The following is a 12,779-nucleotide window of genomic DNA, read 5'->3' as shown; positions in this document are numbered from 1 at the left end:
CAAAAGAAGTTATCTTAAATGAACAGTTCACGCTTAAAGAGGTATTTAACAAGAACATTAGATATTAGTGATTGTTACAGATAACGAAAACCGAGTAAACAATGGGCGACATATGAGCACCATTTTGACATTTTTAGAGAACGTGTCGCCTTAAAAAAGTTGCCTTATTTGCCTTAATTGTTTACCTTATTGACCACGTGGTTTTAACCATCACGTTTTGATCAAGCGGAATTTCAGAGTTCTACTGCGTCAGCAAATATAAACTTTTATAACAAGAGTTTTTACAGCGCAACACTTTAGTCAATTTTCTGCTGTGTATTCCATATTTTATTGCTACAAACTTAGGACATCTTAGAACACAAAAGGGAACACATTAATTGGGTTCCTTAAGGTGGCTCGATCGGATTTTTTAAACTTGGCAGTCAAAAAGAAGAATAAGTTTGTAATGAAATGTCTGATTTTCAAAATAATTGAAACATTTGAAGGCAGTTAATATAAAGCCTTAATTCAGGTAAACATTGTGCTGTTTTTCACCCTACATCGGATCGCTGCCTCATTATCTGTCTCAAGTTTAAAAAAATTCTATCGAGCGCTTTTTATTTTGCGATCATTTTAGTAAGCGAAGGCCCTTTTTCGATAAAAGAGCGAAATAACACTTCATACCAGTTCATATTCAAGCCGATGCTTCAAGAAATCAAATGAAACGATTTCTCTGAGATTTTCTCCCAAGGTAATTGGATAGTACAAGATTCACTTAAGGCCAAAATGTTACTTGATCGGGCCTTGTGAACGTTTTCTCAATAATGTTTTAAGACTGCTTTGTTTTTGTTGTGTTTTGGCACCTGAAAACTTCATCCAAAATTTTCTCGAAAATGCTCTCATAGAAATTCTTCAAATTTCGCAGACCTTGAGAAAACTATGTCAAGTCCAAGATCTAGAAGCCTTTTTTCAAAATTATCCCTCTATTACAAGAAAATCGGTCTCGTGTAAAATGGGTGGTGACGTCATTATGTTGCTATGGTTACTCCGATTTCGATGAAACTTATCTCATTCGAAACTTTCATCTTTCTTTAGTACAGCTATACTGATCGATTTTTAGTCGGATTGTTTACGGTGGCGTACAAGTTGCTCAAAGTTGAAAGGTATCGTCACTCAAAAATCCGATCGAGCCACCTTAAAAAGCATTTTAAAATTCCTAGCTGGAAAATGTGTTCATTTGGCAACGCCAGTTTGTCAAAAATTCGCTAAAAATCTAATCGCTGCAAAAGGACCAGTTATCGACCATGTGCATAAAATGTTCTTTTCTAATAAATAACTTTCGCTAATTCTCCAAAAAAATTATGAAAATTTCACACGAAGAAAGTTATTTCACAGAACATTTGATATCACTGGTTGTAACAAATATTAACAAAAACTAAACAAACAATGGGCGCCATATGAGCGCCATTTTGATATTTATATTAGAGAAAATAAGCGAAAATTTCGTGATACATTTGGAAATGTCAATAATCGTTTTGATGTTATCTTAACATCGTTATCAAGTAGAATAAATATATTGGCGGTTGCCGGTGTCAAAATGACATAGAAACATCGTTTTACCTTATTGACCACGTGGTTTTAACCATCACGTTTTGATCAAGCGGAATTTCCGAGCTCTACTGCGTCAGCAAGTGTAGACTTTTATACCAAACGTTTTTACAGCGCAGCACTTTGCTCAGTTTTCAGCTGTGAACCCGTACACGTGTATTGATTCCCGGGTTTTCACGGGAATAGTAATTCATATTTATTATTACAACATATTAATTGGGTACCTTACTTTTAAGCAAATAGCATTTTAAAATTCCTAGCTGGAAAATGTGTTTATTTGACAACGGTGGTTTGTTAACAAATTCCCTAAAAATAATTGCTGCTAGAACCAGTTATCGCCCGTGCTCGTCAAAAAGTTATTTTCTAATGAAAACTTATCGTCAATTCAGTCCAAAAGTAGTATCTTAGCTCAAAAATGCATGCGCTGTTTTCGTGCAACACTGGCGCCAACATGTCTGGGAAGATGTAACATGAGTTTTAACAACCCATATCCCAATTTTAAGCTGTCCATTTCAATGTATGTCGTTGCACTAATTAGGATCTCTTATTAAGGAAAAGCACGCAAAGATCACATCGAGTTCTCCACAGAAACCTGACTTAAAGGGTTTGGCTTTGCGGAAAGAGCGACTCAAATTGAAAAACTGAAAGAAATTGTACTCTAGTGAGGTAAGTCCTGTTAACTTAACTTTGTAACTACCGTGTTTAGAACTAGCAAGTATAACATAAACAAGAAGGCGAACAAGGTCCGCGATTCTGTATACCGGATGCAAAACGATTGCAAGAGACACGGTTCGTCCGTGAAATTCAACATGGTGCTCGTAATATACTTAACTTTCCACAGAAAACCAAGCAGAAAAAAATTATCTGCAGCGAAAAGCGAAAAACGTCGATTTAAAACCAATTTTTAACCTCGAAAAATCCCGAAGAACAGACAACTTTAAGTTTTTTTTAGAATGAGGGGTAAAGATTTCAGAAGTTTCAAAGGTTTCTAACGTAATTTTCTTTCGTTTGATGATTTCTTGCCGTGGGTTAGACAGCTCCAAACAAGCGTGCATAGAAAATTTGCTGTTTTTATTTTTATCGCTTTGAGTTCGCATGCATTAACTGCAATCGATTTGCCGTTTTGTCCGTGCAGGTATTTATCTCGTAAATTGCTCGACGATCGCAAGAAGAAATTATAAGCTGTAAAAAAGTCTTAAAAAGGGCAATGAAGTAGAAACTTTCATTGTAGAAATGCTTCTGTTCCTTCACTTACGACTCGACGCAATACGTGGATGTTTGAATGTGGACAAATGTGACGTGGCCTAACATTTTCCATTGGCTCATTAATGTCAGTATAAGGACAGCAAAGATCGGTGAGCTAAACAAAACGAGTTTAGCTCAAGATCAATTATACAGTTCGTTTGAAGTTTTAAAAAGCTCATTTTCTTTTTTTTTTTGGTGACATTTTCCGTCAAGCCCGGTCAAAGCCTCCTGACAGAAATCAAAATTTGAAAATGTGGAGTCGTACTGACCATACCAATAAATATCGAAAGAAGCATTCTGAGTTTGAAATAAAAAACCTGATGATTCTTGATTCATTTGTGGTAAAAACAATCATTAACGCTATAAACCTGAAATGAACATAGCAAATCGTGACAGAGCAACATTTCTTTCAACTGTTTTAAATTCAGATATTTTTTTAAAAAAATTTATCATTACGAGCCATATGGACATTTGTCTGCTATTTATGACGTCACACTCTTTTTAACCCCATATTTTGATTTACTTAATGCCAGGAACTGACACAAGATGAGGATGTATTTGGGGATTTTTGTGTTTGCTGCTTGCATTACTTTTGGCTTTGTACACAGTGAAGAAGGTAAAAAATCCTGTTTTGTAGCCGAAGCTAAGGAGATGGAATAAAATTGTAAAATCCTCGTTAGCTCCTAGTTTGCAGTGATTTTTCTTTGGTTAATGAATTTTAATCGCGCCTGGTATCTTTCTGATCTATATAATGCTTAAAGGACTGAGTGAAGTCCAATTCGTTCCGTAATCATACAAATGGTTAAAAAAATCGGACAACCGCGTAGCAGGAAATGGACGACACGAAGTCCTATTACAGTGGAACCCCGATATAACGATCTTCGATATAACGATATTCCCGATATAACGATGAATATTCTATGTCCCGGCAAAAGTTACAGTAAAATGTATGAGACAGAACCCCGATATAACGATCTTCGATATAACGATATTCCCGATATAACGATGAGAATTTAGCGAACCGAACGTAAAATCTTCCCCGGTATAACGATATTAACAGAACACAGTCAAAATTTAAGCAAAACCCTGAATTTAATACAATAACTTTACTGTTATCGAGTAATCTCTAACGTTTTTGACAACAGCTTTGTATGATGATATACAATTATGATACTGTGTTTTAAGCCTCATTATCCAGTAAAGAAGTACATCGAAGTACATGTTAGCTTGACCCCGATATAACGATATTTTCGGTTATTTTACGGCCATATCGTTATATCGGGAGTTTCGATATAACGATACCCCGATATAACGATATAGTTTTACTGCTCCCTTGGCATATCGTTATATCGGGGTTCCACTGTACCAATTAATAATGAGTATAACAAAATTCTTGGGAACAAAATTAGCCAAATTAAGTGAAGTATGTTGACAATTTGTTATCACTATGACAAAAAGCTATTTTTAAAACTGAAAGTTTTAGGAATATCAAGGAGTATTCAGTGCTAATAAGGAACCAAATAAAGAGCACGCCCATGAGCAGCACACGAACTTGTTATTGGACACTACACGCTCTTCAATTTAGTGAAAAGTAGGGCAAGCTTAGAACCAATTAAATTTGAGAATTTTGTCATAGTTATAATTTTAAAAGTTAAAACTGGGATTTTGTATCAGTGTAATAAGTGAGCTACATCAGAACAGTGAGGTCTAGCGAGTCACAAAGGGACAGTCCCAACAGGAAATTATCCAATTGTCGCCCCTTTTTTTTTTCTTAGATTGCTTCCTCTTCGGGAATGTTTGAAAACATAGTATTTATTTTGGTGTGGTAAAGTTTCTTTCTGACACATTTTGTTTCTTATAACAGCACCATTTATGTGTCCAGAGTGTGAAGCTAAAGGCCAAAACGCAGACAGTGAGTGTGACGCCAACATTGAAAACAAGCCTTGCTTCAAAGAGGACCCAGTGTGCGGACTGTCTGTCAGCACGCGATATTCCATGTACAAAGAGACATCTCGTACGTGCATTAGCCGAGGAGAATTCTATCAGAGCAAACAAAAGTGTGAACAATACGGCATATGTGCCGTGGCAATGTGCGACACAAGTGGTTGCATGGCTGAATTTGGTGAGTTTATTTTTCCATTTCATTTATCCTCGGAGGTACACACAAATTCAAATCCCCACCGTACGGGGAAAAAGGGTTGATGATACCACCCCCTAAAGTTTTTGTTCCATTGATGCACAGCGAAATTACTTTGCATTGAGTAAAAAGCCCTTAATTTACTGTACAATGTGATGTCATATGACGTCGCTAGACCCGCCATCTTGAAGCCGCCATTTTGGATTTCACAATTTTCTTAGAAAGCCAGAAAATATTAGAAATTGAAAAAATCAAGCTCTTGATGGAATGTAAGATTGTACGAAAAAAACTTGGCCATACCAGCATAGAATAATTATATAAAAAATCATCGACCCATAATTAACATAATTAAACTTCCGCTAGGGATGAATGAACAGATACCGAAGGTCATAGAGTAAATCCCCATCGAGTGGGGGTGCGTCCGAAGGTTAATAATACTTTTTCCATGGGTGAGCTACTTTAAGTATGCTGAAAAAATAAAATGATCAGGGAATATTTTATCGTAGCTATAAAATAGCGTGAGTAGACACTTAACCGGGTATTAGTTTAGTATCTCGGAATACCCTATCAACTGTTGCTCAGCTTGAAGTTTCACCCCTGTGTTGCAACTCATCCTCAGTTAGCAAAGTTACAAGGAATAAACACTCTAAAAAATCACTTATTCCATTTTTTTTAATTTTTTTTTTAAGAACCATTTATGTGCCCAGAGTGTCTTGCAAAGGGTGAAAATGCTGAAAGGGAATGTGAAGCCAACATTGAAAACAAGCTTTGCCGGCTAAACGATCCAGTGTGTGTGTCTGGCGTCCAACACACTGGCTCCGAAACAGGAATAATTAGAACCTGCTCCACCAGAACTGCCTACAACAGAATTAAAAATGATTGTGAAAAGTCAAGAGAATGCTCCATGGCAATGTGCAATACAAGTGGTTGCAAAGCTGACCTTCCCACGTCAGGTACTCTGAGTTAATGTATGCATGTGTAAAAAATCAAAGCAATCCGAAGGACAGTTAAACCAATAAACAGATTCGCGTGCTATGCTTCACACACTCAAAAATCGGCCGAAAAGGCTAGTAATAATTCGATTTCAGACCCTACTTATAGTAAATTAAACAATTCCCATATGTTTTCTCTCTTGTAATGAGCGCCCAATAAAATAAACACTCCCCATCCCGTAAGTCTCAAAATAATAAATAAATAAATAAATAAATAAATAAATAAATATATTATATGTATATACACACTGTATAATTTTTTTTTTTTTTTGCTTTTTTATATCATATCTAGCTTGAATGTCGATCCTGCAAACTTTAAAACTTTAGAACCTTTGCCTATCCACTCTATATGTTAAACATGCTGCCTTCATCGTTCAAGTTTATGATGAATAAAAATGACGACACTGCAAATACTGTTTAGTTGTGGTTATTCTAGAGCTACTGGTTTAAACAAAATTACAGTCCAACCTTTTCACTTGAAAAAAGCGTGGAATGCTAAAACTTACTTTAAGATAATAACAACAACAACAACAACCATTTTTTGCCCCAAAAACATCGAGAATAGTACAGCATAAAAAAATAACTAATTAACTTATTAAAAAAAATAAACAACTAAAAACGGGCCTCAAAAAAGCGGACCAGAATTGGAGGGTCACAAAAGGATACTGGAATTCCAGTTGAATTTTAGCCCACTACTGCAGTAATTGATGCAGATCTCAGATCTAAGCCATTGGTTAAAAAACTCATTATTTCCCAGTTGACAGTTAAAATTTTTACCAATCCTCAGCTATCCGTCAAACTCGATCCAGAACCTTGAATTGTGTTATTTGAAACAAAGTTAGTCGAATGTAGCTTGCGCTGCTGCCAAGAGAAATTTTCTTGTATAGCTATTATACCATTTTGGAAGATGAAAATACTGCAAAAAGACCACAAGGCGTGAGAGATTGTACGTAGCCTGCAATCTTCGAGCAAAAATCGGCCTTATTACATAAAATTTTGGAAATTTGCGATTTTTCAAAAAATCGTTTAATTAAAATGCACAAAATTAATTGTCGCTAAATTTCACTGTTGCGAATTTTACGTGACTGCACATGCATGGGCACGCTTTACAACTGAACCAATTTAGGTAGCCTGGTGCCATGTTAATTCAGGCAGCCTGGCCCTTGAGGAAGGGTGTAAGGGTGTAAGCGTGTACGTATGTACATCTCGTTCTAAAGTGTGTCGGGCAAAAAGTAACAGGCATTTTCTGGCATTTTCATAGAAACACCGGGCAACTTTGTTACTGTGTGGTATGTTCCAATATCAATTAGCTGTTTACTCCAGCTTCCCTCCTCTAGCTACTTGCAATGAATTGAAATTTGTTCGAACATGTTACCAATAATTTATTATTTCCTGTTTAAACTAAGATATACTACAAATCTTTCTCAAAGGGGGGGAAGTAATTGTCCTTATGTGGTTGACTGTTTATCGTCAGAATAAAAAGTGTAAAAAGTAATTGCACTTGTCACATCGTTATTACATCTGCAATCCGTTACTTTCGTTTTGAATTTTAAAGCGTGGTTTCCTTTTTAACGATGTGAGCTCAACCTATCGCTTTTGCACTGAAAAACACTTGGCCATGGCAATTATTTTCTCTCTCTTTCAATGAGTAAAGAAGTGGTTATTTGTCTAGAAATCCGTCTAAAAAAGCCTAGCCCACTCGCCATTACCAGAGATGTAGACTTAAGGTTTATGAACTTTTGCTTTCGATTAGGTTTTCAAGCTCTGTATCATTACTTCTTGACTTTATAATGTGTCATTCAAAAACTTATGCCGAATAAAGAGCATGCTCATGAGCAGCACGCGAACCTTGTTATTGGACACTTTACAGGCCCGTAACCAGGATTTTTCACGGTGGGTACGTATGAGCGGCTCCGGCGCGAACTCCTGAGCGCCGCAGGCACGAAAACGTAGGGGGTATGGGGTCATTCTGCCCCAGGAAATTGTGATAAATAGGTTATGTGAGACGGCATTCCGTGCGTTTTGGAGACAGTTTTTTTCTAGCGCCTGGGAATATTAATGTACTTCGAACGGTTCGACTAACCGAGACTATGAAGGACATTTGGTATAATGTATCGTTGAAATTAATCTAGAATCACACAATTTGGTAAAAAATATACCACACGAATCTACAAATGGTGGACCTTCAACCCAAAGGACCATATTGAATGTAAACAGTACATGAGTACAGGAATACCATTTCCCTTTATAAACCGTATTTATTTATTTATTTTATTTCGATGTATTTTTTTTTCACAATGAGCAGACTTCCAAGGCTCGAGAAGGGGGGGGGGGGGGTGCGGATGCACCCATTGCTTCCCACTCCCTACGGGCCTGCTTTAGCTGTACGCGCTCCAATTTGGTGACAAATAGGGCGTGCTAAGAACCAAACAGATTTTTTGCTATGATAAAAATTAAAACTGTATCAGTTTAATAAGCGAGCTATATTAGAACAGTGAGGTCTAGCGAGTCACATAGTCCCAACTGCAAATTAACAAATTGTCGCCCCTTTTTCTTAGCTTGCTTCTACTTCGGGAATGTTTCAAAACATTTTTTTGGTATTAAAAATTAAGGTTAAAAGCTGGTAAAAATATGACTAAACACTCTGACGTTTAGTCATATTTTTTCGGCCAAATGTACATATTTATTTTGCTTTCGTTGAGCTTCTTTCTGACACTTATGGTTTGTTATAACAGCACCATTCATGTGTCCAGAGTGTATAGCTGAAGGTCAAAACGCAGACAGTGAGTGTGACAACAACATTAAAAACAAGCTTTGCTTCAAAGAGGACCCAGTGTGCGCACTGTCTGTCAGCCTGCATCCCGTGTACAAAGAGACATCTCGTACGTGCGTTAGCCGAGGAGAATTCTATCAGAGCAAGCAAACATGTGAAGAATGGGGCATATGTGCCGTGGTAATGTGCGACACAAGTGGTTGCATGGGTGAATTTGGTGAGTTTATTTTTCCATTTCATTTAAACTCGGAGGTACACACAAATTCAAACCCCCACCGTACGGGGAAAAAGGGTTGATGATACCACCCCCTAAGGTTTTCGTTCCGTTGATGCACAGCGAAATTACTTTGCATTGAGTAAAAAGCCCTTAATTTACTGTACAATGTGACGTCATATGACGTCGCTAGACCCGCCATCTTGGATCCGCCATTTTGGATTTCACAATTTTCTTAGAAAGTCAGAAAATATTAGAAATTAAAAAAATCAAGCTCTTGATGGAATGTAAGATTGTACGAAAAAAACTTGGCCATACCAGGATGTAATTATATAAAAAATCATCGACCCATAATTAGCATAATTAAATTTCCGCTAAGGATGAATGAACAGCTACCGAAGGTCTCAGAATCATAGAGTAAATCTCCATCGAGTGGGGGTGCGTCCGAAGGTTAATAATACTTTTTTCCATGGGTGAGTTACTTTAAGTATGCTGAAAAAATAAAATGATCAGGAAATATTTCATCGTACCTTATTACATGAAATTTTCGCGACACGTTAGTTTCGCGCATTTCGCGATTCAAAAAAAATCGCGAAAATAAAGTGACGCGAACAATGTGTGGCGAACATAACATGACGCGAAATTAAATGACTCGCATAATGTCAATAATCAAGAAAGAACGTTAAGTACCACTGAAGGAGGGAATTTTCAATGTCAATGGATGTTGTTGTAAATTGACTCAAGGAAAAATAATTCACGTACAAGCATGAACTTCTTCATTGTGAGAACTGCTCTGTTGTTACTGTTGATATTTAGCCTCGCAGTTGTGTTTTTGTTAAATTTGACGTTATTTATTATTTGATAAAGTCGTCTCATTTTATTCAAGGACATGTCAAATAATTTTGCTAAGTAAATGTACATTGTGTGTTACTCAAAAACGCGAAATTATAGTAATTCAAAATACACAATTTTCGCAAAATCGCGAAATCTAAGTGACGCGAAATACGCGCACTTCAAAATCGCGAAATTAACATGTCGCGAACATTTCATGTAATAATAAGGTAGCTATAAAATAGCGTGAGCAGACACTTAACCAGGTATTAGTATAGTATCTAGGTATCACTTATCAACTGTTGCTCAGCTTGAAGTTTCACCCCTGTGTTGCAACTCATCCTCAGTTAGCAAAGTTACAAGGAATAAACACTCTAAAAAATCACTTATTTCAGTTTAATTTATTTTTATTTAAGAACCATTTATGTGCCCAGAGTGTCTTGCAAAGGGGGAAAATGCTGAAAGTGAATGTGAAGCCAACATTGAAAACAAGCTTTGCCGGCTAAACGATCCAGTTTGTGTGTTGGGCGTCCGACACACTGGCTCCGAAACAGGAATAATTAGAACCTGCTACACCAGAGCTACCTACAACAGAATTAAAAATGATTGTGAAAAGTCAGGAGAATGCTCCATCGCAATGTGTGATACAAGTGGCTGCAAAGCTGAGCTTCCCACGTCAGGTACTCTGAGTTAATGTGTGTATGTTTAAAAAATAAATAGCAATCGAAAAGGACCGTTAAACTGCTAAACAGATTTCTCGCTTCGCATGTAATGCTTCAAACAATCATAAAACGGCCAAAAGGGCTAGTAATGATTCGATTTCAGCCCCTACTTAAATATTAAATTAAACGATTCCCGTATGTTATTTCTCTTGTAATAAGCGGCCCCATCAAATAAACACTCCCCATCCTGTGTTTTAATATTATTTACTGTTTTTTTCTGCTTTTTGTTTCATACCTAGCTTGAATGTTGATCCAGTAACTCGATGATGGAATATGACGGTTTTAACTTTAAAACCTTTGCCTACTTACTCTATATGTTAAACACGCTGCTTTCATCGTTGAAGTTTATGATGAATAAAAATGAAAACACTGCAAATACTCTTTAGTTGTGTTTATTCTAGAGCTACTGGTTTAAACTAAATTACAGTCCAACCTTAGCACTTAGCAAAGCGTGGAATTCTAAATCTTACTTCACGACAACAACAACAACCATTTTTTTGCCCAAAGACATCGAGAATAGTACAGCATAAAAAATATCTTAAAAACTAATAAACTAATTAACAACAAATAAAGAACTAAAAACTGGCCTCAGAAAAGAAGACTAGAATTGGAGGGTCACAAAAGGATACTGGAATTCCAGTTATCAGTTGAATTTTAGCCCATATTTCAACTACTGCAGTAATTGATGCAGATCTCAGATCTCAGCCATCGGTTAATAAACTCATTAATTCCCAGTTGACAGTTAAAATTTTGACGAATCCTTAGCTATCGGTCAAACCCGATCCAGACCCTTGAATTGTGTTATTTGAAACAAAGTTAGTCGAAAGTAGCTTGCGCTGCTGCCAAGAGCAATTATTCTTGTATAGCTATTATACCATTTTGGAAGATGAAAAATACTGCAAAAAGACCACAAGGCGTGAGAGATGTGAACTGTCTGTTACGTTCCTGTACGTAGCCTGTAATCTTCGAGCAAAAATCGACCTTATTACATAAAATTTTGGTGAATTTGTGATATTTTAAAAAAATCGTTAAATTAAAATGCACCAAAATTTATTGCCGTTAAATTTAATTGTTGCGAATTTAACGTGACTGCACATGCATGGGTACGCTATACAACTGATGGAACCAATTCAGGCAGCCTGGTACGCATGGCCCCTGAGGAAGGGTGTAAGCGTGTACGTATGTACATCTTGTTCTAAAGCGTGTCGTGCAAAAAAGTAACAGGCATTTTCTGGCCTGTTTAGTGTTTCACGTGCCAGTGGCAAAATGTTCCGCGGAGAGAATGAGAGGTGACGAGGGAAGTTTCACTCAGACGGACGTTGTTGGCTATTTTGTACACATCATCGATACACCGCGCATCTTTGATGCTGATGCTGAGTGTTTCGTGATGTTCCAATATCAATTAGCTGTTTACTACAGCTCCCCTGCTCCAGCTACTTACAATGAATTGAAATTTGTTCGAGCAAGTTGCCAATAATTTATTTTTCCTGTTTAAACTAAGATATACTACAAATCTTTCTCAAAGGGGGAAAAGTAATTGTCCTGATGTGGTTGACTGTTTGTCGGCAGAGTAAAAAGTTGAAAAGTAAGCGCAGATTAAGTTCACATCGTCATTTCATCTGCAATCTGCAACTTATGTTTTGAAAAGCGTGGTTTCGTGTTTAGCGCGATGTGAGCTCAACCTATTGCTTTTGCTCTGATTATCACTTGGCCATAGGGCAAAGAAGTGGTTATTTGTCTAAAAATCCGTCTAAAAAAAGCTTAGCCTACTCGCCAATCGTATAGCACATGACCCATTAGCAGAGTTAAAGACTTTAAGGTTTATGAACTTTTGCTTACGATTCGGTTTCCAAGCTCCGAATAATTACTTCTTGACTTTAAAATGTGTCACTCGAAAACTTATGCGATGCCTTTACGAGATTCCTTCCATGCACTTTTCATGATGCATTGAGACTCCAACACCAACAGCAAACAGAAGACAATATATCCGGCTACTTTTATTGATAACTATTTCAAGGCCCTAGTACTATTGCTTGTTTTAGATTTGTAAGTGGTAAAGAATCCTGAGAACCTTGTAATAATTTTTTTAAAAACAAAATTTCATCTTGCCCGTTCTTGTGCAACAAGCCATGTTTTTAATATATCTAATATTACTAATGTTCTCTCAAAATACATTTTAATCATAATAAGAGCCTTCTGTTCAATGCAGGGCGCCTACTCTGTTGACACTCTTTGAAAGCTAATTACTGATCGGAGCAGAGGAGTGAAAAAAAGAAAA

At 36.8% G+C, this 12,779-nt stretch overlaps 1 protein-coding gene across 1 annotated transcript; it reads left to right on the top strand.

The window, feature by feature from the left end:
- Positions 1–1,789: 1,789 nt before the first annotated feature.
- LOC144632703 (uncharacterized) lies at positions 1,790–10,871 on the top strand. The gene is made up of 7 exons (XM_078491412.1): positions 1,790–2,253; positions 3,366–3,448; positions 4,697–4,954; positions 5,659–5,922; positions 8,697–8,951; positions 10,196–10,459; positions 10,741–10,871. The coding sequence occupies exons 2-7, from the start codon at positions 3,379–3,381 to the stop codon at positions 10,743–10,745; spliced, it is 1,116 nt and encodes a 371-aa protein (XP_078347538.1). The 5' UTR covers positions 1,790–2,253; positions 3,366–3,378; the 3' UTR covers positions 10,746–10,871.
- The last annotated feature ends 1,908 nt before the right edge of the window (positions 10,872–12,779 follow it).

The sequence above is a fragment of the Oculina patagonica genome, chromosome 12, assembly GCF_052425735.1.
Source record: "Oculina patagonica isolate OP01 chromosome 12, crgOcupat, whole genome shotgun sequence".
NCBI lineage: Eukaryota > Metazoa > Cnidaria > Anthozoa > Scleractinia > Oculinidae > Oculina > Oculina patagonica.
The sequence above is the reverse complement of the archived record's forward strand: the minus strand, read 5'-3'. Positions and strand labels throughout refer to the sequence as shown.